This window comes from Osmerus eperlanus, chromosome 11 (assembly GCF_963692335.1).
Source record: "Osmerus eperlanus chromosome 11, fOsmEpe2.1, whole genome shotgun sequence".
Classification (NCBI taxonomy): Eukaryota; Metazoa; Chordata; class Actinopteri; order Osmeriformes; family Osmeridae; genus Osmerus; species Osmerus eperlanus.
Window position 1 is genome coordinate 16,914,420 of NC_085028.1, and position 24,192 is coordinate 16,938,611.

The 24,192-nt window shown below is 50.4% G+C and overlaps 4 protein-coding genes and 1 long non-coding RNA gene across 7 annotated transcripts in view; 4 read left to right on the plus strand and 1 right to left on the minus strand.

Moving 5' to 3' along the window:
* exoc3l2b (exocyst complex component 3-like 2b) overlaps positions 1–8,080 on the plus strand; it is a 23,746-nt gene extending 15,666 nt beyond the window's left edge. For both annotated transcript variants that reach the window (XM_062473041.1, XM_062473042.1), the window contains 8 exons: positions 310–420; positions 1,143–1,243; positions 2,510–2,623; positions 2,818–2,953; positions 4,510–4,632; positions 4,976–5,131; positions 5,420–5,541; positions 6,828–8,080. In XM_062473041.1, coding sequence (XP_062329025.1) covers positions 310–420; positions 1,143–1,243; positions 2,510–2,623; positions 2,818–2,953; positions 4,510–4,632; positions 4,976–5,131; positions 5,420–5,541; positions 6,828–7,110 — 1,146 coding nt within the window. In that variant the 3' untranslated portion in view covers positions 7,111–8,080. The remainder of the gene's footprint in view (positions 1–309; positions 421–1,142; positions 1,244–2,509; positions 2,624–2,817; positions 2,954–4,509; positions 4,633–4,975; positions 5,132–5,419; positions 5,542–6,827) is intronic.
* Positions 8,081–8,976: 896 nt separating this feature from the next.
* Positions 8,977–12,307, plus strand: LOC134029032 (zinc finger protein 345-like). The gene is made up of 4 exons (XM_062472996.1): positions 8,977–9,437; positions 9,611–9,818; positions 9,932–10,156; positions 10,382–12,307. The coding sequence occupies exons 1-4, from the start codon at positions 9,312–9,314 to the stop codon at positions 12,046–12,048; spliced, it is 2,226 nt and encodes a 741-aa protein (XP_062328980.1). The 5' UTR covers positions 8,977–9,311; the 3' UTR covers positions 12,049–12,307.
* Positions 12,308–12,348: 41 nt separating this feature from the next.
* LOC134029033 (gastrula zinc finger protein XlCGF57.1-like) lies at positions 12,349–18,957 on the plus strand. Of its 2 annotated transcripts, XM_062472998.1 has the most exons (5): positions 12,349–12,692; positions 12,912–13,073; positions 13,155–13,227; positions 13,339–14,711; positions 17,414–18,957. In XM_062472998.1, exons 1-5 carry the CDS (start codon positions 12,501–12,503, stop codon positions 18,479–18,481), a joined length of 2,868 nt encoding a protein of 955 aa, XP_062328982.1. In that variant the 5' UTR covers positions 12,349–12,500; the 3' UTR covers positions 18,482–18,957. The 2 variants fall into 2 exon arrangements, with proteins under 2 accessions (XP_062328982.1, XP_062328981.1); XM_062472997.1 differs by lacking the exons at positions 12,349–12,692; positions 12,912–13,073; positions 13,155–13,227; positions 13,339–14,711 and adding exons at positions 14,872–15,522; positions 16,044–16,302; positions 16,634–16,704 and having other exon boundaries at positions 17,066–18,957.
* A 307-nt stretch (positions 18,958–19,264) lies between these two features.
* Positions 19,265–20,044, plus strand: LOC134029589 (uncharacterized). The gene is made up of 3 exons (XR_009931646.1): positions 19,265–19,328; positions 19,495–19,615; positions 19,752–20,044. It is a non-coding gene; the product is annotated as an uncharacterized LOC134029589 (long non-coding RNA).
* A 157-nt stretch (positions 20,045–20,201) lies between these two features.
* On the minus strand, positions 20,202–23,737 carry si:dkey-182i3.11 (insulin-like growth factor-binding protein complex acid labile subunit). Its single transcript, XM_062473766.1, has 3 exons — positions 23,294–23,737; positions 21,826–22,813; positions 20,202–21,612 (listed from the first exon to the last, which is right to left on the minus strand). The coding sequence occupies exons 1-3, from the start codon at positions 23,294–23,296 to the stop codon at positions 20,474–20,476; spliced, it is 2,130 nt and encodes a 709-aa protein (XP_062329750.1). The 5' UTR covers positions 23,297–23,737; the 3' UTR covers positions 20,202–20,473.
* Positions 23,738–24,192: the final 455 nt, after the last annotated feature.

Genomic DNA, 24,192 nt, shown 5'->3' on the forward strand with positions numbered 1-24,192 from the left:
TCTCTCTCTCTCTCTCTCTCTCTCTCTCTCTCTCTCTCTCTCTCTCTCTCTCTCTCTCTCTCTCTCTCTCTCTCTCTCTCTCTCTCTCTCTCTCTCTCTCTCTCTCTCTCTCTCTCTCTCTCTCTCTCTCTCTCTCTCACACTTTCTCTGTTTTCATTTCTACTGTGGAATTCTGAGCAGATCACTGCCAGCAACTAAGATCTTACAAAATGATCTTGTCTAGGACCCAACAATCTTATTGAGATACAGACAGAAAAGACAGTGATGTTCTCCCTGACGTCCCCTGCACCCCCCCCCCCCCCCCCCCAGGCCAAGGTAACCACGGAGATGTCCCAGGTACTGGACGAGGAGGAGAAGAGGTGGGCTGAGACTCTGAACATAGAGGAGTACCAGATTACCCTGGCCCGCACCGTAATACAGGTACACACACACACTCACACACACTAACACACACACACACTCACGCACACTCTCACACACACACTCACACACACTCACACACACACTCACGCACACTCTCACGCACACACACACTCTCACACACACTCTCACACACACACACACACACACACACTCACACACACTCACACACTCTCACACACACTCACACACACACACTCACACACACACTCTCACACACACACTCATGCATATACATACACACACAGGTTGAAACACACACACCAGTCTTGTGCTTGTGCTCACCTGGGCAGCTGGAGTGTGAGAGGAGATGGTTGTTCTGCATGACTGGCTAACGTGTGTGTGAGTGTGTGTGTGTGTGTGTGTGTGTGTGTGTGTGAGTGCGTGTGTGTGTGTGAGAGTGGGTGAGTGTGTGTGTGTGTGTGTGTGTGAGAGTGGATGAGTGAGTGTGTGTGTGTGTGAGAGTACTTAGAGGATAAGTTCACTGCTGTGGTGGAGCAGTGAAGACATTCCTGAAGCGGAGGCCAAAGTAAATACACACACTTCCTCTGGTGATTTCACTTCCATCACAGTCGAAGATGTTCCCTCTCTACTGGCCTCTAGTGGCTGTTATTGGGGCAGCAGGTTGATTCCTGACAGAGACACAGGGACGGACACTTACAAACCATTCAGTTATATGTCGTATTGTAACATTGCTCATTCTTTTGTGTGTGTGTGTCCAGAGGTTAAAGGAGGATTTAGATCGTTCAGCGGAGGTCAACAGGGATCTTGGTTCCAGAGTGGCCCAGTGCAGTCTCAACGGACTGGCTGACTTCCTGTACAGGTGAGACCCAAAACACACACACTCATCCTCACCTGTCGTCATCCTCACCTGTCGTCATCCTCAGCTGTCATCATCCTCACCTGTCATCATCCTCACCTGTCCTCATCCTCACCTGTCATCATCCTCACCTGTCATCATCCTCACCTGTCGTCATCCTCACCTGTCGTCATCCTCACCTGTCCTCATCCTCACCTGTCATCATCCTCACCTGTCATCATCCTCACCTGTCCTCATCGTCATCTGTCGTCATCCTCACCTGTCATCATCCTCATCTGTCATCATCCTCATCTGTCATCATCCTCACCTGTTATCATCCTCACCTGTCCTCTTCCTCACCTGTCCTCATCCTCACCTGTCATCATCCTCATCTGTCATCATCCTCACCTGTTATCATCCTCACCTGTCCTCATCCTCACCTGTCCTCTTCCTCACCTGTCATCATCCTCACCTGTTATCATCCTCACCTGTCCTCATCCTCACCTGTTATCATCCTCACCTGTTATCATCCTCACCTGTCATCATCCTCACCTGTCCTCATCCTCACCTGTCATCATCCTCACCTGTCCTCTTCCTCACCTGTCATCATCCTCACCTGTTATCATCCTCACCTGTCATCATCCTCACCTGTCATCATCCTCACCTGTCATCATCCTCACCGGTCCTCATCCTCACCTGTCATCATCCTCACCTGTCCTCATCCTCACCTGTCCTCTTCCTCACCTGTTATCATCCTCACCTGTCATCATCCTCACCTGTCCTCTTCCTCACCTGTTATCATCCTCACCTGTCCTCATCCTCACCTGTCCTCTTCCTCACCTGTCATCATCCTCACCTGTTATCATCCTCACCTGTCCTCATCCTCACCTGTTATCATCCTCACCTGTTATCATCCTCACCTGTCATCATCCTCACCTGTCCTCATCCTCACCTGTCATCATCCTCACCTGTCCTCATCCTCACCTGTCCTCTTCCTCACCTGTTATCATCCTCACCTGTTATCATCCTCACCTGTCCTCTTCCTCACCTGTCATCATCCTCACCTGTTATCATCCTCACCTGTCCTCTTCCTCACCTGTCATCATCCTCACCTGTTATCATCCTCACCTGTCCTCTTCCTCACCTGTCATCATCCTCACCTGTTATCATCCTCACCTGTCATCATCCTCACCTGTCATCATCCTCACCTGTCCTCATCCTCACCTGTCCTCATCCTCACCTGTCATCATCCTCACCTGTCCTCATCCTCACCTGTGGTTCGTTCCTCAGTTTCCAGAGGAAGGTGGAGATGTTCCACGAGGGCCTGCTGAACAAGGTGGGGCAGAACCAGGACGGCTACGTGTCCAAGACCATCGCCCTGGTCAACTGCTGCCCTCCCTTCACGTGAGTCTGCTGCCCTGCCTTCACGTGAGACTCAGCCTCCTCTGTGGAGCTCTGCTAGGGCAGCACACATGGGAGACCTGTTCTGTTTTGTAGACTTTTCTATTGTAGACTACAGTACAATAAAAAATGTTTATCAATGTGTGTGTGTGTGTGTGCGTGCGCTTGTGTGTGTGCGGGTGTGTGTGTGTGTGCAGGGGCTTTGTGCAGCGCTGTGTGCAGTACGATGCAGCCATTAGCGAGGACTCTGCCCGGCGAGCCAACTCCTCCCTGGACAGGATCATCACTCAGGGGGTCAGGGTACTGGGTGACAGGCTCTACGAACACATCAGGGTGAGGGCCTTCACACTCACACACACACACACACACACACCACAGTTTCCCTTGAGGCTTGAGAAAACACGTGAATTCATAAACAGCTTTTTCAAGTACTGCAATATGTAAACACTCCAAAAGATACTTCACACACACACAAACACACACACGCATGCACACACCCTTAAGCGTCCGCTTGCCTGCATTGTGTCCCAGAATATAAAGCACATCTTATCAGCCCTGGCCTCATGGTATGTCCTAGTTCTCAGAGAGGTTCACACACATTCTGACACACACACACACACATAGTCTCTCTCACACACACACATGGTCTCTCACACACACACACACATGGTCTCTCACACACACACACACATGGTCTCTCACACACACACACATGGTCTCTCACACACACACACACATGGTCTCTCACACACACACACACCTACACACGCACATACACACACCCAGTCTCTCATACACACACACTGACACTCACACCGTCTAAAATAGACTTTCTGATGTGACTGACCCTGGTTGGCAGAAGGCCACGGTGTTGTTGGCATCTGGGAACATCCGCTCTGTCCCCGCAGCAAAGACAGGCAGTGCTATTCCTGGTGGGATTCTACTGGTGTGTGTGTGTGTGTGTGTGCGTGTGTGTGTGTGTGTGCGTGTGTGTGTGTGTGTGTGTGTGTGAGGGCATCTTCCTGACAGTTCTGGGGTTATTCTGATGTAGTCTCCTGGTAGGAAGTCTACATCTTTAGAATTCAGGGTACGAATGAGCAACACTTCCTGTTAGGAAGAATGTTAGTCCCTCTTTGCCCATCAGCTCCTCCTCTCCTTTCCTCCCCTCTCCTCTTCTCTCCTCTCCTCTCCTCTCGACTTTTCTCATCCCCTTTTCTCCTCTTCTATTTCTTCTCCTCTCCTCTCAATTTAGTCCTCTAATCTCCCCCCCAACCTAGTTTTCTACCTCAGCAGGGTTCAACAAGAGCCTTAAAACGTCCTCCCTCTCTTTCTTGTCCTCTTCCCCTGACTCTCCTCCTCTCCCTCTCTTTCTTGTCCTCCTCTCCCCTGACTCTCCTCCTCTCCCTCTCTTTCTTGTCCTCCTCTCCCCTGACTCTCCTCCTCTCCCTCTCTTTCTTGTCCTCCTCTCCCCTGACTCTCCTCCTCTCCCTCTCTTTCTTGTCCTCCTCTCCCCTGACTCTCCTCCTCTCCCTCTCTTTCTTGTCCTCCTCTCCCCTGACTCTCCTCCTCTCCCTCTCTTTCTTGTCCTCCTCTCCCCTGACTCTCCTCCTCTCCCTCTCTTTCTTGTCCTCCTCTCCCCTGACTCTCTTCCTCTCCCTCTCTTTCTTGTCCTCCTCTCCCCTGACTCTCCTCCTCTCCCTCTCTTTCTTGTCCTCCTCTCCCCTGACTCTCTTCCTCTCCCTCTCTTTCTTGTCCTCCTCTCCCCTGACTCTCCTCCTCTCCCTCTCTTTCTTGTCCTCCTCTCCCCTGACTCTCCTCCTCTCCCTCTCTTTCTTGTCCTCCTCTCCCCTGACTCTCTTCCTCTCCCTCTCTTTTCCCCCCGTGTGCAGCCCTTCTTTGACAAACTGGTGAAGCGGAGGTGGCTGACCAACACTGAAGCGTTCGAGCAGATCGAGGCGGAAATCAAGGAACACTTCAAGAAGTTCCGCAGGATGGATGGGGCTCCTTACCAGGTAACAAAGTGACTCAACAAAGTGACTCAGCCTCCCCGGCCCCGGCCCCAGACCCGGCCCCCAGCCCTCCAGCCTCCCGGCCCCCAGCCTCCCAGCCCCGGCCCCCAGCCCTCCAGTGTCCAAATATACTCGCCCCATCATCCTTCCAGACTTTCCTTCCCGGTCTTTCAACTTCCTCTCTGCTATCTTAGACATTCCAGTGCCACATGACGCACTTTAAAGTGTTTCCGTGACGACTCGTGATGCGTCTGTCCTTCCTCAAATTCTCCACGTTTATAGACTGATTGATGGATTTATCGGTTGGTAGGCGTTTGTTTATGACTCCCTCCCCTCCCTCCTGCAGCTGCTGGTGGGGGAGGTGCACAGGCGGGTGCTGATGGAGTACCTCCGCTCCATCATGAGAGGCAGGATCATCTGCACCTCCCTCAAGATGAGGAAGAGACTGGCTGGCCGTCTGAGGGAGGAGGCCAAGCAGATCAAGACTCTCTTCAACGACCTGGTGGGACATTCTAGAATGTCTTCTGCATGTGTGGACTAGCACAGCAACCCCCCCCTCCAGTCTCTCTCTCCACCCCCTCCAGTCTCTCTCTTCCTCTCCCCCCCCCCAGTCTCTCTCTTCCTCCCCCTCCCTGCACCCCTCTCTGCTTCATCTCACCTCAACCTCTCTTCCCTATCTCTCCCCTCACCCTTCTCCCCTCACCTCACCCGTACTAGAAACCGACTGTTTCTGCAGGACAGTCCTCTCTCACCCTCTCCAGCTCTCACCCTTCTCCCCCTCCTCCCCCAGGAGTCGCCTTCCTCCTGGCTGGACAGTGCCGTCCCCCACCTGGCTGAGATCGTGGTCCTGGAGGACACACCCTCCATCCAGATGGAGGTCGCCGTGCTGGTCAGGGAGTTCCCCGACATACGGTGAGGAAAACACACGCATGCACACACACACACACACATTCGCACTCTCATACACACACACACACTCTCATACACACACTCTCATACACACACTCTCATACACACACACACATACACACACACACACACACTCATACATATACATACACACACACACTCATACACACACACACACACACACAAACACACTCATAAACATTTACACATGTGAAACGGGGTTCCTTTGGAACAACCCCTAAATAGGATCCCTTAACTGACCCAAACCTGCGTGGAAAAACAAAGATGAAGGATGGAGGACTGGGGAAAGTAGTAAAGACCCATTTCCTTGTTTTGATGGGAAGTTTTGTCCGTCACTGCCAGGCACACATCAAAGGCACCGTGTGCCTGTGAGTGTATGTGTGTGTGTGTGTGTGTGAGTGTGTGTGTGTGTGGCTCCTGGGAAAGGATGATGAAGATGCAGGGGTCAGGGGTTAAGCACAGACGGTCTCCAGCTCCGCAGAAGAAGAAGCACAACACTTCCTGTTCAGGCGTGACATGCTGGCAGTGGGGTTAATGTGCCAGGGGCCCGGGGGGCTAGGGGGCCAGGGCTCCTGATGACCCCCCCAGGTAAACAGGCTGGCCTGGGGGAAAGCAGAAAGAGGTCTGGGGGGGGGGGGGGGGGGGGAGAACTCGATCTCTAACAGAGTGTTCTTAGGAACACTCTGTTAACTCCAAAATTAGAACAGCTTTTAGAACACTGGAGTCCCACAGTGCTGTCCTGGAAACCTCCACATGTACTCTCATCTCCACGGTGTGTATTGTTAGCTGTTTATAGTCCAGACCTGGGGAAGGCTGGGCGCTGACCTGTACGGTTCTTTCCACAGGAGAGAACACACTCAGGCTTTAGAGGCCAGGGCTATGGGGAACCTGGTCCCAATCAGGAACACTACTACGACGGTTCCTGTCATGTACAGTAGTCTAATGCGTGGGGGTCATATACGGTAATAGGCGGGCACACAGAGTTCTGGAAAGTTTGTGCACGTGAATATGTGGGCGGACGCTGATTCATAACTCTAGCGAAAAGCTAAATAAAGAATCCTTTGTTGAATTTGTTTTCAGTTCCTTTGTGTGACTAGCAGTGGAGTTGAAACATAAGAAGGAATCCTGTTTGTTTACATCAATGTACACAGACAGGCAGGCAGGCAGATGATACTTTATTGATCTCGAGGGAAATGCAGCCATCCGACTTAATCAAAATGTAGAAGAAGAAAACACCAACTCTCCGTTTCCGCTTCCTGTCTCCGCAGGAAGAAGCACATCTCGGCCGTGCTGAACATCCGGGGCATGACCCGGCAGGTGGAGCGTCAGGAGATCCTGAACATCGTCAAGGACATCGAGAACAGCGAGACGCTGTTGCGACTGTCCCGCGACCGCGCCCTGTTCTCCGAGGTCCCCGTCACCTCCGAGGTGCACTGCCTCAACCTGGGCCTCAGCCGCTTGGCGCTCTCCGCCTCCTCCTGCTTCTCCAGTCTCCGCCCACGCCGCAAGAGACACGCCCCCGTCACCGAGGCGCCGGATGACGTTCTCTAACCCGGAGCATTCACCTCCAACTCTTCCTCCTCCTCTCCCGGCCGGCGCTGTTCTTTGGCTCTTTGCGTTGTCGTTTCAGCCCAGGACTAGCGTGATAGCTACTAGAAGCTCATTGACAGGACGAGCGCCAATCCGGTTCCGGGAGAGGCTGGGGCGGGTGTGTTCGAGTTGGGCGGGAGCGGGAGGAGCTGTGGCTAGACATGGAGAGGAGAAGGGCTTGGTTTTGACTCCCGAGGGAGCGTTTTTGATGATTCACTGGGAACAGCCGAGCAGCCAATCACAACAGAGCACGGCCCGCGTCCGAATCACCGGAAGCCGACAGCCCGTCAGGATCAGGAAGTGGAACGACACATGGAAAAAATGCCGCTTTGACCTTTCACCTTTCACCCGTCACCTCCCCGAGCCAGCTTTCTAATAAGAATGTTATGACAGACGAGTTTCCATTGTGACTGATACCCTCTGGCTGCGTGCACAGGAAGAGCAGGCGCTGAAGAGACCGGCGGACACAGTGTGCAGTAAGAACAAACCCAGGGCTGTGAGAGGCTAGACCTGTCTCCTACATCATGATGTTGGGCTGTCCCAGGGCTGGGAGACCTGTCTCCTACATCATGATGTTGGGCTGTCCCAGGGCTGGGAGACCTGTCTCCTACATCATGATGTTGGGCCGTCACTGACTTCTGATGAAAGAAACAGGAAACCCAGACTGGCTTGGCCTGATCTTCGAACCCCTTCCCAAGGAGTGACAACACATCCACAGACCTTACCTGCTTGGAACCGATTACCGATCACATGACCATGTCTGTTGTCTAATCACATGACCATGTCTATTGTCTAATCACATGTGCGGACAATGTTATACACAATGAGTGAAACTGTATTCTAAATTGTTGTAGTTGCACATGATAAAAAAAAAGCTCAATCGATGGTACTTTAATTCAGTTTTGATTTTCTGTCATCTCTACGTTGATTCGTCCTTAATTATATTTAAGATATTCATGTGAGAAAACATAATAGTTTTTATTTACATTGTGTGAGGCATGAGCAACTAAAAACCCCAGATGGTGGTTTGGATCGGTATAAGTGGGTGAAATCATAACCATCTATTTATCTATCAACCAATAAACATATTTATTGTAGTGGAGAGTGAACTCTCAGACCAACTGTTATGAATGTATAATATACACAGGATTCATCATTTCAAATGAGTGTCGTCTTTACTTTATTGTTGCTGAACCCTCAAAGGATTATTGATCATTTATTGTGATATTCTCTCATTATTTGGGGTATTTATCATTTGTGATTAATTGAAATTCTCTAATGGTTTGATTCGATTGAATTTAGATGAATACTGCACTTTTGATTGTTAGAGCGAATCTTGTATTCAAAATTGTGTTTGATGAACAGAGTTTTAGGACATAAAATTAACCAGATTTACAAACCCTGTGTCACATTTGTGGTCTCTGAATCATGGAGTGTGCAATCATCTAATTAGAATAGATTAAACCAGAGGCGTAATTGGATTGTTTCAGGTCTCTATGAATGCCAGTGAAGAAGACACAGATCTAGAGAACATTGTGTATTGATGTTATTGAATTGTAAACAAACCATGGCAATTGACATTTAAAATAGGCCTAAATAATACATTTAAAAAATGTACATTTACATTTAGTCATTTAGCAGACGCTCTTATCCAGAGCGACTTACAGTAAGTACAGGGACATTCCCCCGAGGCAAGTAGGGTGAAGTGCCTTGCCCAAGGACACGACGTCAGTTGGCATGACCAGGAAGTGAACTGGCAACCTTCGGATTACTAGCCCGATTCCCTCACCGCTCAGCCACCTGAAAAAATTGCCTCTCTTCATGATATTCTGCAGCCTACATCACCTAAATACTTTGTCACTGTGACAATACTTTAAACTTTTTGCCTGCACTTGTAGTCTACAACTGCCGAGGAAAGCCCCATTTCCAGACACAAGGATATATTGTCCATTGAAATGTTTGCTTACGACCGCTGGGGGCAGTCACGGACACAGCCCTCCATGTTGTCAACATCCAACTGCTTCCAGTGTGAGAAAACTACTTCCGCTGTTTAAATCGGAACTGCTGCAGCTGACAGAATAAGCAGGAGTTCAGAGTTTAACCCATGACAGTTGTAAATAAGTACTATACACACCAGTGTAAAACTTGCAGCTATTATAAAGATGTCAAAAGAAATGAAAACGTTTCTTCTCGATACTTTCAAGTCCCAGGCAACGTCGATTATGGCGGTAGTAACTAAAGCGATTGTGGTGGAATTGAACGTCGTCGCACACAATCCAAACTGGCAGGTAAGAATGAGAACACAACGGCACCTTAAAGTATGTACAGCTATAGCAATTATATATAGCAACCTGTAGCAATTATCAAGTTGTACGTTTTGTTGTTTGTTACGTAAATAACGCGGTATCGTACAATTTAAGTTAAACCGGCTGTTGCATCTTTTGTCTGAATTACTCTACAGGGGCAGTTTTCCACTATCATGAATTTGATTGTGGAAGAAGCTATCCGCACATTATGCCGTGTGTTTTTGGAGCTCATCGTACACTCCGGAAACATTCTGAACGCCAGGTGCTCCGTCATGGAAAAAGAGCTGGGCATTAGGAAAAACAAGGTGGCACAGATGGACAGCGAACAGGAAACTATGCGGTTGAACGTTGCGAGGAATAAAGGTCAGACGGCTAGCTAAAGCGCCTACCCATATATATAGGCTATATAATTATCTAAATAGCGTTGAGTTATTAGCATTGTAATACTTTATTGTCGGCTTGTCTTTTGCTTGCAGTGCAAGACTCCATATCAGCAGGAGAGGTTTGTCAAACAAACCAAAGTAGTTCGACTCAACGCTATGGACGTGGGGAAATGAAGATGGAATTGCACACAGCCACAAAACACCTTGTGAAGCAGAAAAGGAATTTGAAGTCAAGCACAGCGCTTACCTTAAATCTGCAGACACAGACCCATGCAAGTGAGCTGAACCCAGAGCTTGATATCTCAAGTCCTGGAAATGGTATGATATCCTATTTTCAATTTTCAATTCTACAGTTTTCTACTAATGCATCACACAGGCCTAGTAGTTATTCTCTCTCTATATATATATATATATATATATATTTATTTTTTTGTGTCAACACATGTAGGCCTGGAAATTATCAAATCAATCTTGTCAAACGATTGAAGACCGGTCTCTTAGTCTTGTGTTTTTTCATAATCTTCTTCCTCTCTTGTCTTGCAGCCGTACACGGTGGACCTCTGGTGGAATCAGCCTCCATGGAGGATGACTGTTCAGAGTCCCTGGACGCTGCAGAGCCCAGCCCTGTCAGCGAGGCCAGCCCCTCCAGAGAGGCCGTCCTGGGCCCTGGGCACCAGGCAGAACCCCTCCCTGAGAACCCAACGCCTGGTTCTGCCCGAGAGCACAGCTTCCCCACACGTGTCCCGGCGTCCTCAGAGAACACCGAAAACCCAGAAGAGAAAGGCGCTCGTTTCGCCGCAGAGGAAAAACATGTGAAATGTGACGTCTGCGACAGGAAGTTCCGTTACTACGCAGAATTAAAGAAACACGCACGCCGCTTTCACTCGGAGGAGCAGCCGTACGTCTGTGGGCAGTGCGGAAAAACGTTCAAGTTTTCCGGTTCCCTCGGTAACCACATGCGCGGGCAGCATGCGGAACGCCCCGGCTGCAGGGTGTGTGGGAAGACGCTTGCCACGCTACAACGGTTGAAATCCCACGAGCTCACGCACACGTCAGGGAAACCGTTCACCTGTCCCACCTGTGGAAAGGGTTTCGCCCAGAAACACTACCTGGAAGATCACCTGACCATTCACACGGGTGAGAGGCCTTACGTCTGCAGCACCTGTGGGAAGAGCTTCCGGAATTCCTTCCACCTGAAGTGCCACGAACGGATACACAGCGACGAACGGCCGTTTCAGTGCCCGGACTGCAGCAAGGCTTTCAGAACCAAGCCGGGCCTTTCCAAGCACAGGCTGGTCCACACAGGAGAGAAGCCACATCAGTGCCAGGCCTGTGGACTCTGTTTTTCCTACTCTGGAAACCTGGCCAGACACATGGTGATCCACACCGGAGAGAAGCCGTACGGCTGTGATCAGTGCGGGAAGGTCTACACTCAGTCCACTGCCCTCAGAGAGCACCTGGTGTCGGTTCACAGCGATTCCAGAGACTTCATGTGTGACGCGTGTGGGAAGAAGTTCTCCTTCAATTTCCAGTTGCTGAGACACAAGCGTACGGTTCACAGCGAGCAGAAAAAAACCTTCAGCTGCAAAGTGTGCCTGAGGAGTTTGAGTTCCCTGGCTAACCTGAGGAGACACGAAGACAACCACAGCCCGGGACCCCGAGAGCACGCCTGCAGCTTCTGTGGGAAAGCCTTCGCCACCAAATACGTCCTGAGCCGCCATTATCAGACTTTCCACGCGGCGGAGCTGCCTTACGAGTGTGCGGCGTGTGAGAAACGCTTCCTCTTGAAGTTCTCCTACGAGTACCATCTGAAACGGCACACGGGCGCCGAGCCCTTCGCCTGCGATGTCTGCGGAAAGAAGTTTGTGCTGAAGTCCGACGTGGAGTCACACAAACGCATGCACACCGGGGAGAAGCCCTTCAAGTGTGCGACCTGCGGGATGGAGTTCCGGGTCGGCGGGAACCTGCAGAGACACGTCAGGGTGCACACGGGAGAGAAACGTTACAGCTGTGAGGTGTGTGGGAGGAAGTTTAGCCAGACCAACAACCTCAAGTCCCACATGCAGACTCACACGGGGGTGCGACCACATTCCTGTGAGAAGTGTGGAAAAGGCTTTTCTGATGTGAGACATTTCAGAAGACACAGTTGTGAGGATGTGATTCAGAAATCTTTAGCCAGCTCTGGAACTCAGAAAGTAAAAAATAAATAGTATGTCTGACAGATCTGTCTTTAATATTTTTTTCTTTAATTATTATTTGTTTTTATACTAAAGCCAAAGTAGATATTTATATGATTGCAGGTTTTGCACGTGTGGTTTCTTACTGCTAATTTTGCCTTGACTGTAACAGTCTGTTTACAAAATGTAAAGTCTGTAAGCATTGTTCTTGGGACTGATTCTGACGATACTATTACTTTGTATTGTCTTGTACAAAGTTATTCATTAGTTAATAAACCCCTGTTCAAAAATGTGGAAGGTTTTGTCAGTTTGTACTTGAATCATAAATCTCGCTGGCTTTTATTTTGAAATATCAGAGTAACCGGAAGTTGAATATAACTGGTAGAAGCTAATAGAAATGCTTCAAACGAGATAACCTACTTTGGTCTATGTTGCGCTTCTCATATCGGAATACATCTTTGGTTCAAGAAGGATCATATTAATGTATGCTAAATATACAGAAAATGTCTCTCAGTGACACATTTCGAACGGAAACAATTTCAATATTGTCTATTTTCGTCGAGGGTGCACTAGCTGAAATAAGCCGAACAGGTAATCAGCCGAGTGGGGAATCGTGCAATGAAATATCTTGTATTCGAGAAGACATCGCTAATGTGAAGGATCGCCCCCAGAAACAGGTACGGCGCCTTTTTGTCAGAGAGAGACTGCTAAGCAGGTCACATTGCCTATACGCTGTAGAACAAGTCGTTCATTGAAAGTGTCCATCCAGAATAGCTGTCATTAAACTCAAGGCAACACACGGGTCTACTCTGTATTTACCTCAAGAGGTCAGTGTGGTTGAACTACAAGTAATAAACTCACTGATTTCCCTGTTTTTTCTCGCTTCGCCTTACCAGGCGCACTTGCCGTCCTTTATCCAGCTGTTGACTAAAGAGGTGGTTCGTAAACTATGCAGGCTGTTCTCGGAGTGCTCCTCCGTCCTACAACAGGAAAACGAGACCCTGAGGAAACGTCTCGAGCTGAACGGAATACCAGCCTCACCTGCGCACCTCAACCAGGTGAGTGGACGTCGCTCGTGTTGTAAGGACATCAACCATTTATCATGCTTTCTTTTTCATTTATTTAATTGTGTTTTTCAGTATGGGACCAAAGTAGATCCGCCAGATAAAATCGAGGCGAACTCAGAAGACACAGAACCAGCCAGCAAGGAAGGTGAAGGGATTTTGTGTAACCACGACAACGAGTGTGTGTAACCATGACAACGAGTGTGAGGATGTTGTCCCAAGTGTTTTTATTCACCCAAACATTGTTTTTCTTCTCCAGATCCCTGTGATGTCGTCAGTGCGCCTGGAGAAAGCCCATCCCAAGAGACGACCCGACCCTCCCGAATCTCCACCACGCCGCCTTCGCTAACCGAGAACAACCAACCAGCCGGTGACCATCCCTCACAGGGTCCCGTGAGCCCCAAACGCGCTCCGAGCCCCCTCGAGCAGAGGCACCCGGACGCAGAGACACAAGGGACCCCGGAGAAACAGGTCTTCCGCATAAACCTGCGAGCGAGACGCTCGTTTGCGTGCGACGTCTGTGGGCGGAGTTTCAGTCTGAGCAGCGTGCTGGAGCACCACCGGAGGGTCCACACGGGGGACAAGCCTCACAGCTGCCCCCGCTGCCACAAGACCTTCGTCTACAAGGCGTCCCTGAGCAGGCACATCCGGTGGCACTCCGAAGGCCGGCCTTTCGCCTGCCAGGTCTGCGGGAAATCGTTCCGCGGCGAGGGGGCGCTGCGGTCTCACAGGTTTGTCCACGCCGACGTCAAGCCCTTCGTCTGCCAGACCTGCGGCCAGGGATTCACCACACGGAACAGCCTGGCGGTGCACCAGAGGGTTCACTCCGGGGAGAAGCCGTACACCTGCCCCACCTGCGGGAAGAGCTTCTCCCAAGCCGGCTACCTCTCAGTCCACCGACGGATCCACGCCGAGGACAAGCCGTTCACGTGCGACCAGTGCCACAAGGGCTTCGTCACGGAACGGGCTCTGAAGTCCCACCAGATCGTCCACACCGGCCTGAGGGCCTTTAAATGCGACGACTGCGGAGCCCGCTTCGGCCACCTCACCAACCTGCGGAGGCACCGCCTCCTCCACACGGGCGCCAAGCCGCACGCGTGCACCGTGTGCGGGAAGCGCTTCCACCAGCGCAGCATCCTGAAGGGGCACATGCAGGTGCACGGCGGCTCGCAGCCGTTCATGTGCGACGTCTGCGGAAAGACGTTTGTCTACAACTGCGCGCTGAGGAAACACCAGCGGGTCCACGCCGAGGACGGGAAGAGCCGCGCAGCCCCCGGGCGGCTGCGCGGCTGCGACAGCTGCGGGAAAACCTTCAGCTCCGTGGGGAACCTGAAGGTGCATCAGCTGGTGCACACGGGCGCCAAACCCTTCGAGTGCTCCACGTGCGGGAGGACCTTTTCCCAGAAGGCCACCTGCGTCACTCACCAGAAGACCCACACGGGGGAGAGGTTCCACACCTGTGGTGTGTGCGGCAGGGCTTTCAGCCTAGCCAACACCCTGAGGCTTCACGCGCGCACGCACACGGGCGAGCGACCGTACGCGTGCGACATGTGCGGCATGACGTTCACCATCAGCGGGAACCTGAAGAGGCACATGCTGGTGCACACGGGAGAGAGGCCGTTCAGCTGTGACGTGTGCGGGAAACAGTTCAGCCAGGCTCACAACGTGAAGGCCCACATGCAGGTGCACACCGGGGAGAGGCCTTACTTCTGTGACAAGTGCGGAAAGAGCTTTGCCTACGCAAGGAACTTCAAAGAGCACAAGTGTGTGCAAAGATGACACAAGCTGCCAATAAAAACTCTGTTCAACTAGATTTGGATGCCATAGACGATTTTCTTTACCCAATACAAAATGTTTAGGTCATGGTTTAAGCGCGCGATTTTACTCTGAAGTGTTTTGTTGTCAGAACTGTGACACAGGTTGCGAGTTGTCAGCAATAAAATAAAACATTTCATAACATTTTCACCTTTAATACCTTGTTTTAGTCGGCATGCAGCACATGTATTTCGGTTCACAGTTAATGTAAATACATAAAAACCGAACGATGTCTCTATGTTGCAGGTGTGCCCTTCACGAGCGAGTTTACACGCGAACTTTTATTTTGAAGTACACAGGATCCGGAACAGTAAGCAGGGCATGTTGGGTCACGTTTCGAGTCATTTCGCGACAGTCGATAGCATTGCATTGTTGCTAAGCTAGCAAAGTAGCTGGCATAGCGAATACTACGTTGTAGTAGTGTTGATATTAATTTTCCTGAGTCCACCAGGAAGACTGGATGTAACCATTGGCAAATATGTCAATTTTACAGGACCAGATTGGCTCTATTCTGGAGTCAATGGTCAAAGCCAGTATTGCAGAAATGAGCACAATTGTGGACGGCTGTGTTGCATCTAGGTCTGAAGTGGAAACAGCAGACGACAACACAAATAGCCCAAACGAAAAGGTATAAACGGCGGGAATAACGTTGTTACGATGCATGTTACAGTAAAGAGAAATATTGACATTATTTGATCCCTCCCCAACCTGTCTAGACGACCAGCTGATATCAACAACATAGAAATAGAACAACTAGCGAAGGAGTAATTCAACGCTAGCTTCCGGTTTTTGAATCAAATGTTTGTCATTTGATACATTCTTCTGTGCATGTGCTAGTTTTTCTGTTCATTTAATTGAACAATTGTAGATGTGTGTTCTGAATCCAGGACATAAATGGCAATAAATTAATGGGGCGCCATTTTGGAGTATCTATCTGTTGTGTGTCTAGGGCACATTCAAACTACGCTAGCGATTGGTTAAAGCTACCAAAAGTTCATAAAGTATACCCCGGCACCGTTTTATATTCATCAGCTAAATAAAGTGAATAGTGCATGACGCATTTTATTCAATAATATGTACTAGTCACTAAGATATGTCTGTCAACCCATACACTACCTCCTTGTCTCCTTCCTGCTCCTCCTCCTCCAGGTCACCCAGCTCGTCTCCTTCATGGAGCAGCTGGCCCAGGAGGTGATGGAGAAGATCTGCCAGCTCTTCGAGGAGTGCTCGGCCGTGCTGCGCCTGGAAGCCTCCCAGAGTGAGATGGAGAAGGAGGATCTGAGGGCTCGGCTGGACGCCATGGAGACGGAGCTACGGACCCTTCTGGAAGGCAGCGGCGGGAGGGAGGGCACTTCGGAGAACGGTCACCGTGGCGACGAAGCCAAGATCAGTCACAGGACACAAACAGGTGAGGGCTGTTGGTTTTGGGGGTCGACCACCCCGGTCCAGGGGGCTGCTTTCCAGGAGGTCTTTGCTCCAACCCCAAGTTGTAACAAGTTAGTTATTAGTTATTCAGTTATTAGAAGCAGGTGTGCTAGATTAGTCTTGGAGCGAAACCCCTGCAGAACGGTAGCTCTCCAGGAGCAGGGTTGCAGACCACTGTCAAGATGTGGGTATCTTTCCTTTAGCCACTAACTCATATCAAGTTAGGTTCGTGTTTGTGTTGAGTGATTGGAGAAGTTAATAACCCATAGATTTTGGTCTGGATATCGATTGCTGTGGTCTTTTTTTTCTTTTAGTCCGTATCGCAGATGATTCGGAAGTGAAACGATCCCCCATCATCCACCTGTGGAAAGGACGAGCGTATGAGGTACCTGTTAAATATGAGGTACCTGTTAAATATGAGGTACCTGTTAAATATGAGCTTCCTGTTAAATATGAGCTTCCTGTTAAATATGAGCTTCCTGTTAAATATGAGCTTCCTGTTAAATATGAGCTTCCTGTTAAATATGAGGTACCTGTTAAATATGAGGTACCTGTTAAATATGAGGTACCTGTTATAGTAAATATAAGATTCCTGTTAGACTGCTGTATGAGAAGTTACACTCCAGAGAGCAGTATCATCCATCTATGATAGAAGATAAACCATGGTCTTTACAGATCATCTGCACAGTACAGCTGTAATGCCCTCCCTTCCTCTCTCTCCATCCCTCTCCATCTCTCCCTCCCAGCGCTCCTCTGGTGAGGACAAGATCCAGCGGGTCATCATCACAGAGGAAGGCCTGGAGGCCTACCTCGACCACGCCACCCCCGACGACAGCCTGTTCCCCGAACCCCGGGACCAGGACGACAGTGACCCAGACTACCAGGTGGGGGAGCCAGGGGACCTGGAGGCCTCAGCCAGGCCCAGGAGGTTCTCCCGACCACGGGCCGGCGTCGCCCGGCGAGGCCGCCCCAAGAAGGAGAACCAGCCCCAGCTGAGCTGCAAACACTGCAGGAAGCCCTTCAGCAAGCTCCTGCAACTCAAGGCCCACCAGGCGCTCCACGCCGCCTCGGAGAAGCCCTTCCTGTGTCCGCAGTGTGGGAGGGGCTTCTCCTTCAAGCGCAGCCTGGACTCTCACCTGCTGCTGCACACGGGCGAACGCCCGCACACCTGTGACGTGTGTGGGAAGGGCTTCACCCTCAAGCAGCTCCTGAGGAACCATCAGAGGCTCCACGCTGGGCTGCGGCCCTTCCGCTGCGACCAGTGCGGCAAGAGCTTCAACCGCGCCCACGGCCTGAAGATGCACCAGATCGTGCACACGGGCGAGCGCGCTTACGACTGCGAGATCTGCGGCAAGCGTTTCAGCATCCCCGGCAACCTGCACCGGCACCAGCGCATCCACACCGGCGAGAAGCCTTTCGGCTGCGCCACGTGCGGGAAGAGCTTCAACCAGGCGGACACGCTGAAAGCCCATCAGCGCATCCACACGGGGGAACGACCCTTCGGCTGCCAGACCTGCGGGAAGAGCTTCATCCAGCGCAGCGCCCTGAAGATGCATCAGCGCTCGCACTCGGGCGAGAAGCCTTTCACCTGCGTGGCGTGCGGCGCCGGCCTCGCCTGCGTCAACTCCCTCCGGACTCACCTCCAGTCTCACGCGGCGGAGATGCCCTGCACGTGCTCGGTGTGCGGCGGGCCGCTGGCCTCGCTGTCCCACCTGCGCTCCCACCAGGAGCAGCACACCGTGGAGAAGCCTCACACCTGCAGCCTCTGCGAGAAGGCCTTCAAGTCCTCCAGCTACCTGAAGACTCACCTGAAGACTCACACAGGCGAGCGGCCCTTCACCTGTGAGACCTGCGGCCGCATGTTCACGCAGCAGAGCAGCCTGAAGACGCACCAGGCTGTCCACACCGGGGAGAAACCCTTCAGCTGCGACACGTGCGGGAAGCGTTTCAGCAACACGGGGAACCTGAACCGCCACCAGCGCATCCACACGGGAGAGAAGCCCTTCAGCTGCGAACAGTGTGGCCGGAGCTTCAACCAGGGGAACAGCCTGAAGGCTCACCTCCAGATCCACACCGGGGAGAAGCTGTTCATGTGCGACAAGTGCGGCAAGAGTTTCTCCTACCTGAGGAACCTGAAGGATCACAAGTGTCTTTATGTCTGAAAAGATAACTGAAGCGGGTGGGGGGGGGGGGTGGGGGGGCGGGAAGACGTTAAGTTTGGCTTGTTTGTCTGGAGTGGACGCAGGCGTTTATCTGAGTTGTGTCTGTAGATGTCATGTTTGTAGGGAGGATGAGGACCATTTGGTGTCTTGATCTTTTGAGGGGTTTGTTTTTTGTTGCGGCGGGAGCGGGTCTACTAACTGGCAGAAGCTGAGGCACACACCTACAGCAGCTACTGTGAGGATCTACATCCCAAATTATTTTTGAAGGGTAAAAAAAAAAACACTGTCCTTGAAATCAAAGATTTTCAACATGTTGCCTTTTGTAGAGTAGAAGGACATTGGTGCTGGTAGATATATACTGTTACGGTGAGCAGAGCCTAACTTATTGATTGAAGGTTACAAATCTAACCAGTGTTGTCTGTGTACTGCGTGCTTGTGAAAGGTTGCTATTGACGATAAAACCAGTGAAACCAAAAGTGGTTTGTGTCTCTTTTTTATAATGAAATTTGGAGCCTGCATGCTGATTGGTTCCTGTAGGATGGGACCATAGCGTGTGCATCATTAGAAAGATCAGGTAGGTGACAGGTGTCTACTGTATAACAAACAGCCTCTCACATGGTTAACCAACAAGTTCCGGTGATTTTTCTTTTCCTACAGTCAGAATGCTTCTGGTGCTGAACCGATCGCTGCACTGCCCCTCTGCGACCTCACCCATTGGGAAATCGATCAGCGACATCACTTCCTGTGACATCCCTTCCTGTGCCCCATACATGCTACCTGTCCGAAGCCAACCTCCTGGTTACAGCACAACAGCCTGGGAAACAGAATATGAATAAACCTGGTTGGGGTGAGGAGGAACTTGGGGCGATAGGCAGCGATATCTGAGGGGGGGAGGGAGGGGGGGGGGCTCAGACATTTATTTCCCTTCATGTCCCATGCGCCGGTACAACAGGAAGTGCACTGTAACATGTGACCAGGAAATAATTATTCACTTTGTGTTTGGAAATACAGAGAGATAACAGAGGGTGTGTGAGGTCAAGTAGTCTTGTGTTCGCGTGGCAACCTCATAGGTTTACGTTCGTTTATATCGAATTTCATTGAGTGATTTGTTATCAGTGATGCCTTCCTTATCAGGTGTGTGCTAGACTGTTCCTGTTCAAGGAGTTCAGTTGTCAAGCCAGATTGTCATGCAGTGTTTACAATCTAATCTCCAACAAACCCTGAGAATCCAAATCCTTTTTATTTTCCAAACCTCATGATGCATACACAGGGGGAAACAGGACAGGACAGCCGTCAAGGTTGGATTAAGAGATTAAGAGACATTTCACACTGTGACAAGACCACTTCCTGGTCTCCCAGTTAACCGCAGCATCCCACAATGCAGTGCGGGAGGTCAGGGAACAACCCTGACCAGAGTTGGGGTTACCCTGGCCGAACCCCAAACTGCCTGACCCCTGCGTTCCTGAGTTTCCGTCCCAAATCTCTGTTTAGAGTTGATCGTGACCTTTGACCCTGTTGAAAGTCGTTTCCAAATTGCGGTTTGGGTGTGTCAGCAATGAATAAACAAGGACCTCTAGTGGTTTAAAAAGTATTACGTTCTGGTTATTATTACGGACTAGGATTATCATCATTCGCGTCGTCTTTAGTTGATAGATATTAAATAGTTTAAGATGTTAAATAGTTCAACCACAGTCTTTGTACCAGTTAAATGTTACAGTAGCATAGTATATTTTTATTAATCGCATATCAACTTTTCAATGAGCTGCTATTTACAACCAAATGAATCCTTTGAGCATAATCAAACATAGAAATATTATAAGACATGCATGATTTTAATCGAAACAGATCTCAGCTTAGCGATGCATTTACAGTTATACACCAAGAACTGCACAAAGGCAGGTGCCACTGTGCAAACAAAGACAAGGTCTGAAAGTGTCACGTAAAAGGAGCGAGAAAAAAAAACATGTGAACATGCAAAACCACAAATGTATGTCACCCTAAGCTGCGGATTGTTAACACGGCAACCAGCAGGATCTTCAGAGGAAGTGCCGGTGTCAGACAGCAGACGGAGCTGAGAGCAGAACAGGGTCTGAGTCCTCGCAGGTGGGGAGAGAGTTCCTCCAGCAGCCCAGGAGGGAAGGAGCACGGGTTCCACGGGTTCCCCTCCAGGTGGATGATGGTCACGTTCCCCAGGTGCGCCAGGGTTCCCACCTCCAGCGTCTCCAGGCGGTTGGAGCGGAGGTGGACGTCCTGCAGGTGGGAGAGCCCCCGGAACACCTGGCGGGGGAGACGCTCTAGCTGGTTGTTGTCCAGATCCAGCTCCGTCAGGGACTCCAGTGGCTCGAGAACCAGAGCGTCCAGGTCCCAGAGACGGTTGTTCTGGAGCAGGAGCATGCGGAGGCGACCCAGGGAGCGGAAGGCGTGAGGGGGGAGCTCGTGTAGATGGTTGAAGCTGAGATGAAGCTCCTTCAGGGCGGACAGGTCCTCGAAGACCTCTGGGCTCAGAGCCGAGAGACGGTTGTTGTCCAGGTCAAGGAGCTTCAGGCTGTTGAGGCTGACGAACAGTCCTTTGGGAACCACTTCCAACTGGTTGTCGTTGAGAAAAAGTTCCTTCAGACGGGTGAGACCCGAGAACTGATCCGAGTGGAGGGAGGAGAGGAGGTTGTGGGAGAGTTTCAAGATGGTGAGGCTGGACAGGTGGCGGAGGAGAGGCGGGGGGAGGGACCTGAGCTTGTTGTTGTCCAGCTGCAGCTCTCTCAGTTTCTTGTTCCTGTGGAAGAGGCCTCTGGGAAGCCTGTGTAGGGCGTTGTGGTCGAGGTAGAGTTTCCGTAGCGACCTGAGGGTGGAGAAGGACGCGTGGTCGAGGTCGGTGAGGTGGTTGTTAGCTAGCTGGAGCTCCCTGAGGTTAGACAGACCCTCGAAAACCCCCAAAGCTACGATGGAGAGATTGTTGCTGTCTAGTTGCAGCTCGATCAATGCTGTTAGGTTCTGGAACAGTCCGACAGGAAGTGATGTCAGGGCGTTGTGATAAAGGTCTAATGTCTCTAGACTAGTCAGGTTCTCAAACAGGCCGGAGGGGAGTGACTGGAGGAGGTTGAAACTCAGGTCCAGAGAGCTGAGCTGCGTCAGACCTGGACACGTTGATAGAAAGATAGAGAGTGACTGATTCTGCAGTCGATTTTAAAATGCATTTTCAAATTCAAAGCATCACGCAAAAAATGTCTACTAACTACATACTCTTTGTTCCTCAACAGTTTTGTACAGTTCACAAGAAACAGAAACCAAAGTGCCCTGAAGAACTACAGGTACGTAAATGCAAATATTACGATGAATGAGTGTCCTACCGCTTAAAGAGCCCTCAGATACGTTCTGGAGCCGGTTGCTGCTGAGGTCCAGACTCCTCAGCTGTTGTAGCCGGGAGAAGGAACCTTCCGGAAGAGAAGCGATGCTGTTCTTCTGGAGGTAGAGGTAGCAGAGCAGCGGCACGTCCCTCAACGCGTCGACAGGAACGGCCTCCAGCGCGTTCCCGCTCAGGTCCAGGTGCGTGAGGTTGGCAGCCCCGGCGAGGCCGCCCGCCCGGACCTCCGTCAGACGGTTACGAGACACAACCAGCATGTCCAGGGATCCACTGTTCTGGAACGCTCCGGCCTCCAGGTCGGTTAGGGCGTTGCTGCTCAGGTGGAGCTCCCTGAGGGCGGAGGCCTCGTGCAGAGCCCCTCGCTGAAGCCTGGAGATCTGGTTGATGCTGAGGAACAACATCTTCAAGAGGCCCAACCCTCGGAGGGCACCGGGGGGGAGGGCGTCCATGTTGTTCTCGCTCAGGTCCAGCAGGATCAGGGCAGAGAGGCCCTGTAGCTGCCCAGGGGCCAGCGAACCCAGAAGGTTCCCTGTGAGGTACAGCTTTTCCAGGCGGCTCATGTTGGGCCAGGTGTAAGTGGGAGACAGGAAGGTGTGGAGGCGGTTCTTGGTGAGGTCGAGGACCTGTAGGTCGGCCAGGCCGGAGGAAGGGAGAGCTTGGATGAGGTTGTGAGAGATGTAGAGCTGCTGTACGCCCTGGGGGAGGTCAGGGATGGTCTCCAGCTTCTGGTCCTCGCATGCGACCGTTGTGTTGGACAAACACTTACAGGGCCAGGGGCAGCTCAAAGAGGGGGAGGAGGAAGAGGAGTTGGATGAAGACGAGGGAGAGGAGGAGGGGGGGTGAGAGGAGAGGGGGTGAGAGGAGGAGGGGGAGGGAGAGGAGGAGGGGGGGTGAGAGGAGAAGGGGGCGTGAGAGGTGGTGGACACCAGGAGGGCTGAGGTTACCATGGTAACCAGCCTCAACATCATTCGGATCTGGAGGTTATGCAACAGGAGGTAGGGTAGAAATGGAGTGTCAAATAATTACATGAATAGCAAAGATAACAAAGATAAAAAATAAAATAAAATAACATACTATTTATATTACTAATTCCAAGTGGAATTTTACTCTTGACTCAATTGATGATTATATTGGTTCTCTTGATTTCTAATGATTTATATTGATTCTCATGTGTTTTCATCTTTTAATTATGATCACGTAATCTGTTGATAATTTCAAATTCTCAATGAAAGAGTGCAAAAATAATCCACGAGTAGATAGTTTATATGTGTTGCTTGCAAAACATTCCCATGAACAGTAAAAAAAAAAAAAAAAAAAAACGTATATTTGGTTTAGCATAGGTCGTTGAGATCGAGATAAAAAAAATTCATAACATACAAATTGATAAACCTTAATTTAAACAAGATTTTTTTTAAATCGCAACCTATTTCGATGAGACTTTGATTTCATCTTACCATGAAGGAGTGTGAAGAGAGATCTGGGCTGTATGTGTTGCAGAGTTAAGTGACACGTTTAGACCCTGTTGCTGCATCTTATAGCCTAGATCTGGCCTTGCGCTGGAGGTGGATGTGGTCTCGTGAATCTAACGCAGCTTTCTCAGAATGTGACAACAAAGGATGTGTGGATGGGTCACGAGAAACATTGTGCAGAATCAGCGTCATTTAGGCTATACAGACCTCGGAGATTCGCGAGGTGGGAAACCACCGCTAGGCCTTCGTCTCTGCATTCCTCAGTCGAGCTAACGTGTTGCTTGGGTGCAACGGTATCGATTCCTTGGTTTGATACCTAGAAAGCGAATCTTGTTTTCAGAAGGTGAAACTTACGATTGCACAAAAAATTGAATAGATAGATTTAGGCCTACTGTCAGTCATTCATATTTTGCTATGTTAAGCCCTTTTACTAACTATTCAGTGAAAGGCTACATTATCAGTGGCTTGGTTTAATTATCTAATTTCTACAATAGGCCTAAGAGACATGATAGTGACAGACTACATGAGGGGCCGTTTAGGAAATAACTCAGACTGTCCGTTCACAAACACATGAAACACACTTCCACATTCACATATGAATCGTTCACACTATATAACTAGTTCTCACCTTGTTGAGTGAACACGGTAAATCTAACTAGTTCTCACCGTGTTGAGCAGTGACTCCTGTTCTGGGCTGTATGTGTGTGGTCTGTGGACTGCCACTGTTAGCTACTAGCTCTACAAACTTGATGTTAAATGTTAAAGTTTTCAGACTTAAGTAAGTAAAATAAAGTAAGCTTTTGATTTGTAAGATTGTAAGAAAGTGTGTATCAGGGTCAGAATATGACAGCTTTCCTCTGTCCCAGTCCAGCTGCACTCTGATC

Bases quoted from the DNA above. Each gene is read 5' to 3' on its own strand.
- LOC134029032 (XM_062472996.1), top strand. From the start codon at position 9,312: ATGTCAAAAGAAATGAAAACGTTTCTTCTCGATACTTTCAAGTCCCAG. The intron at 9,438-9,610 runs GTAAGAATGAGA...ATTACTCTACAG, and splicing joins CACACAATCCAAACTGGCAG to GGGCAGTTTTCCACTATCAT. The intron at 10,157-10,381 runs GTATGATATCCT...CTTGTCTTGCAG, and splicing joins TATCTCAAGTCCTGGAAATG to CCGTACACGGTGGACCTCTG.
- LOC134029033 (XM_062472998.1), top strand. From the start codon at position 12,501: ATGCTAAATATACAGAAAATGTCTCTCAGTGACACATTTCGAACGGAA. The intron at 12,693-12,911 runs GTACGGCGCCTT...TCGCCTTACCAG, and splicing joins AGGATCGCCCCCAGAAACAG to GCGCACTTGCCGTCCTTTAT. The intron at 13,074-13,154 runs GTGAGTGGACGT...TGTGTTTTTCAG, and splicing joins CACCTGCGCACCTCAACCAG to TATGGGACCAAAGTAGATCC.
- si:dkey-182i3.11 (XM_062473766.1), bottom strand. The intron at 21,613-21,825 runs GTAGGACACTCA...CAACGTGTCCAG, and splicing joins ATCTGAGGGCTCTTTAAGCG to GTCTGACGCAGCTCAGCTCT.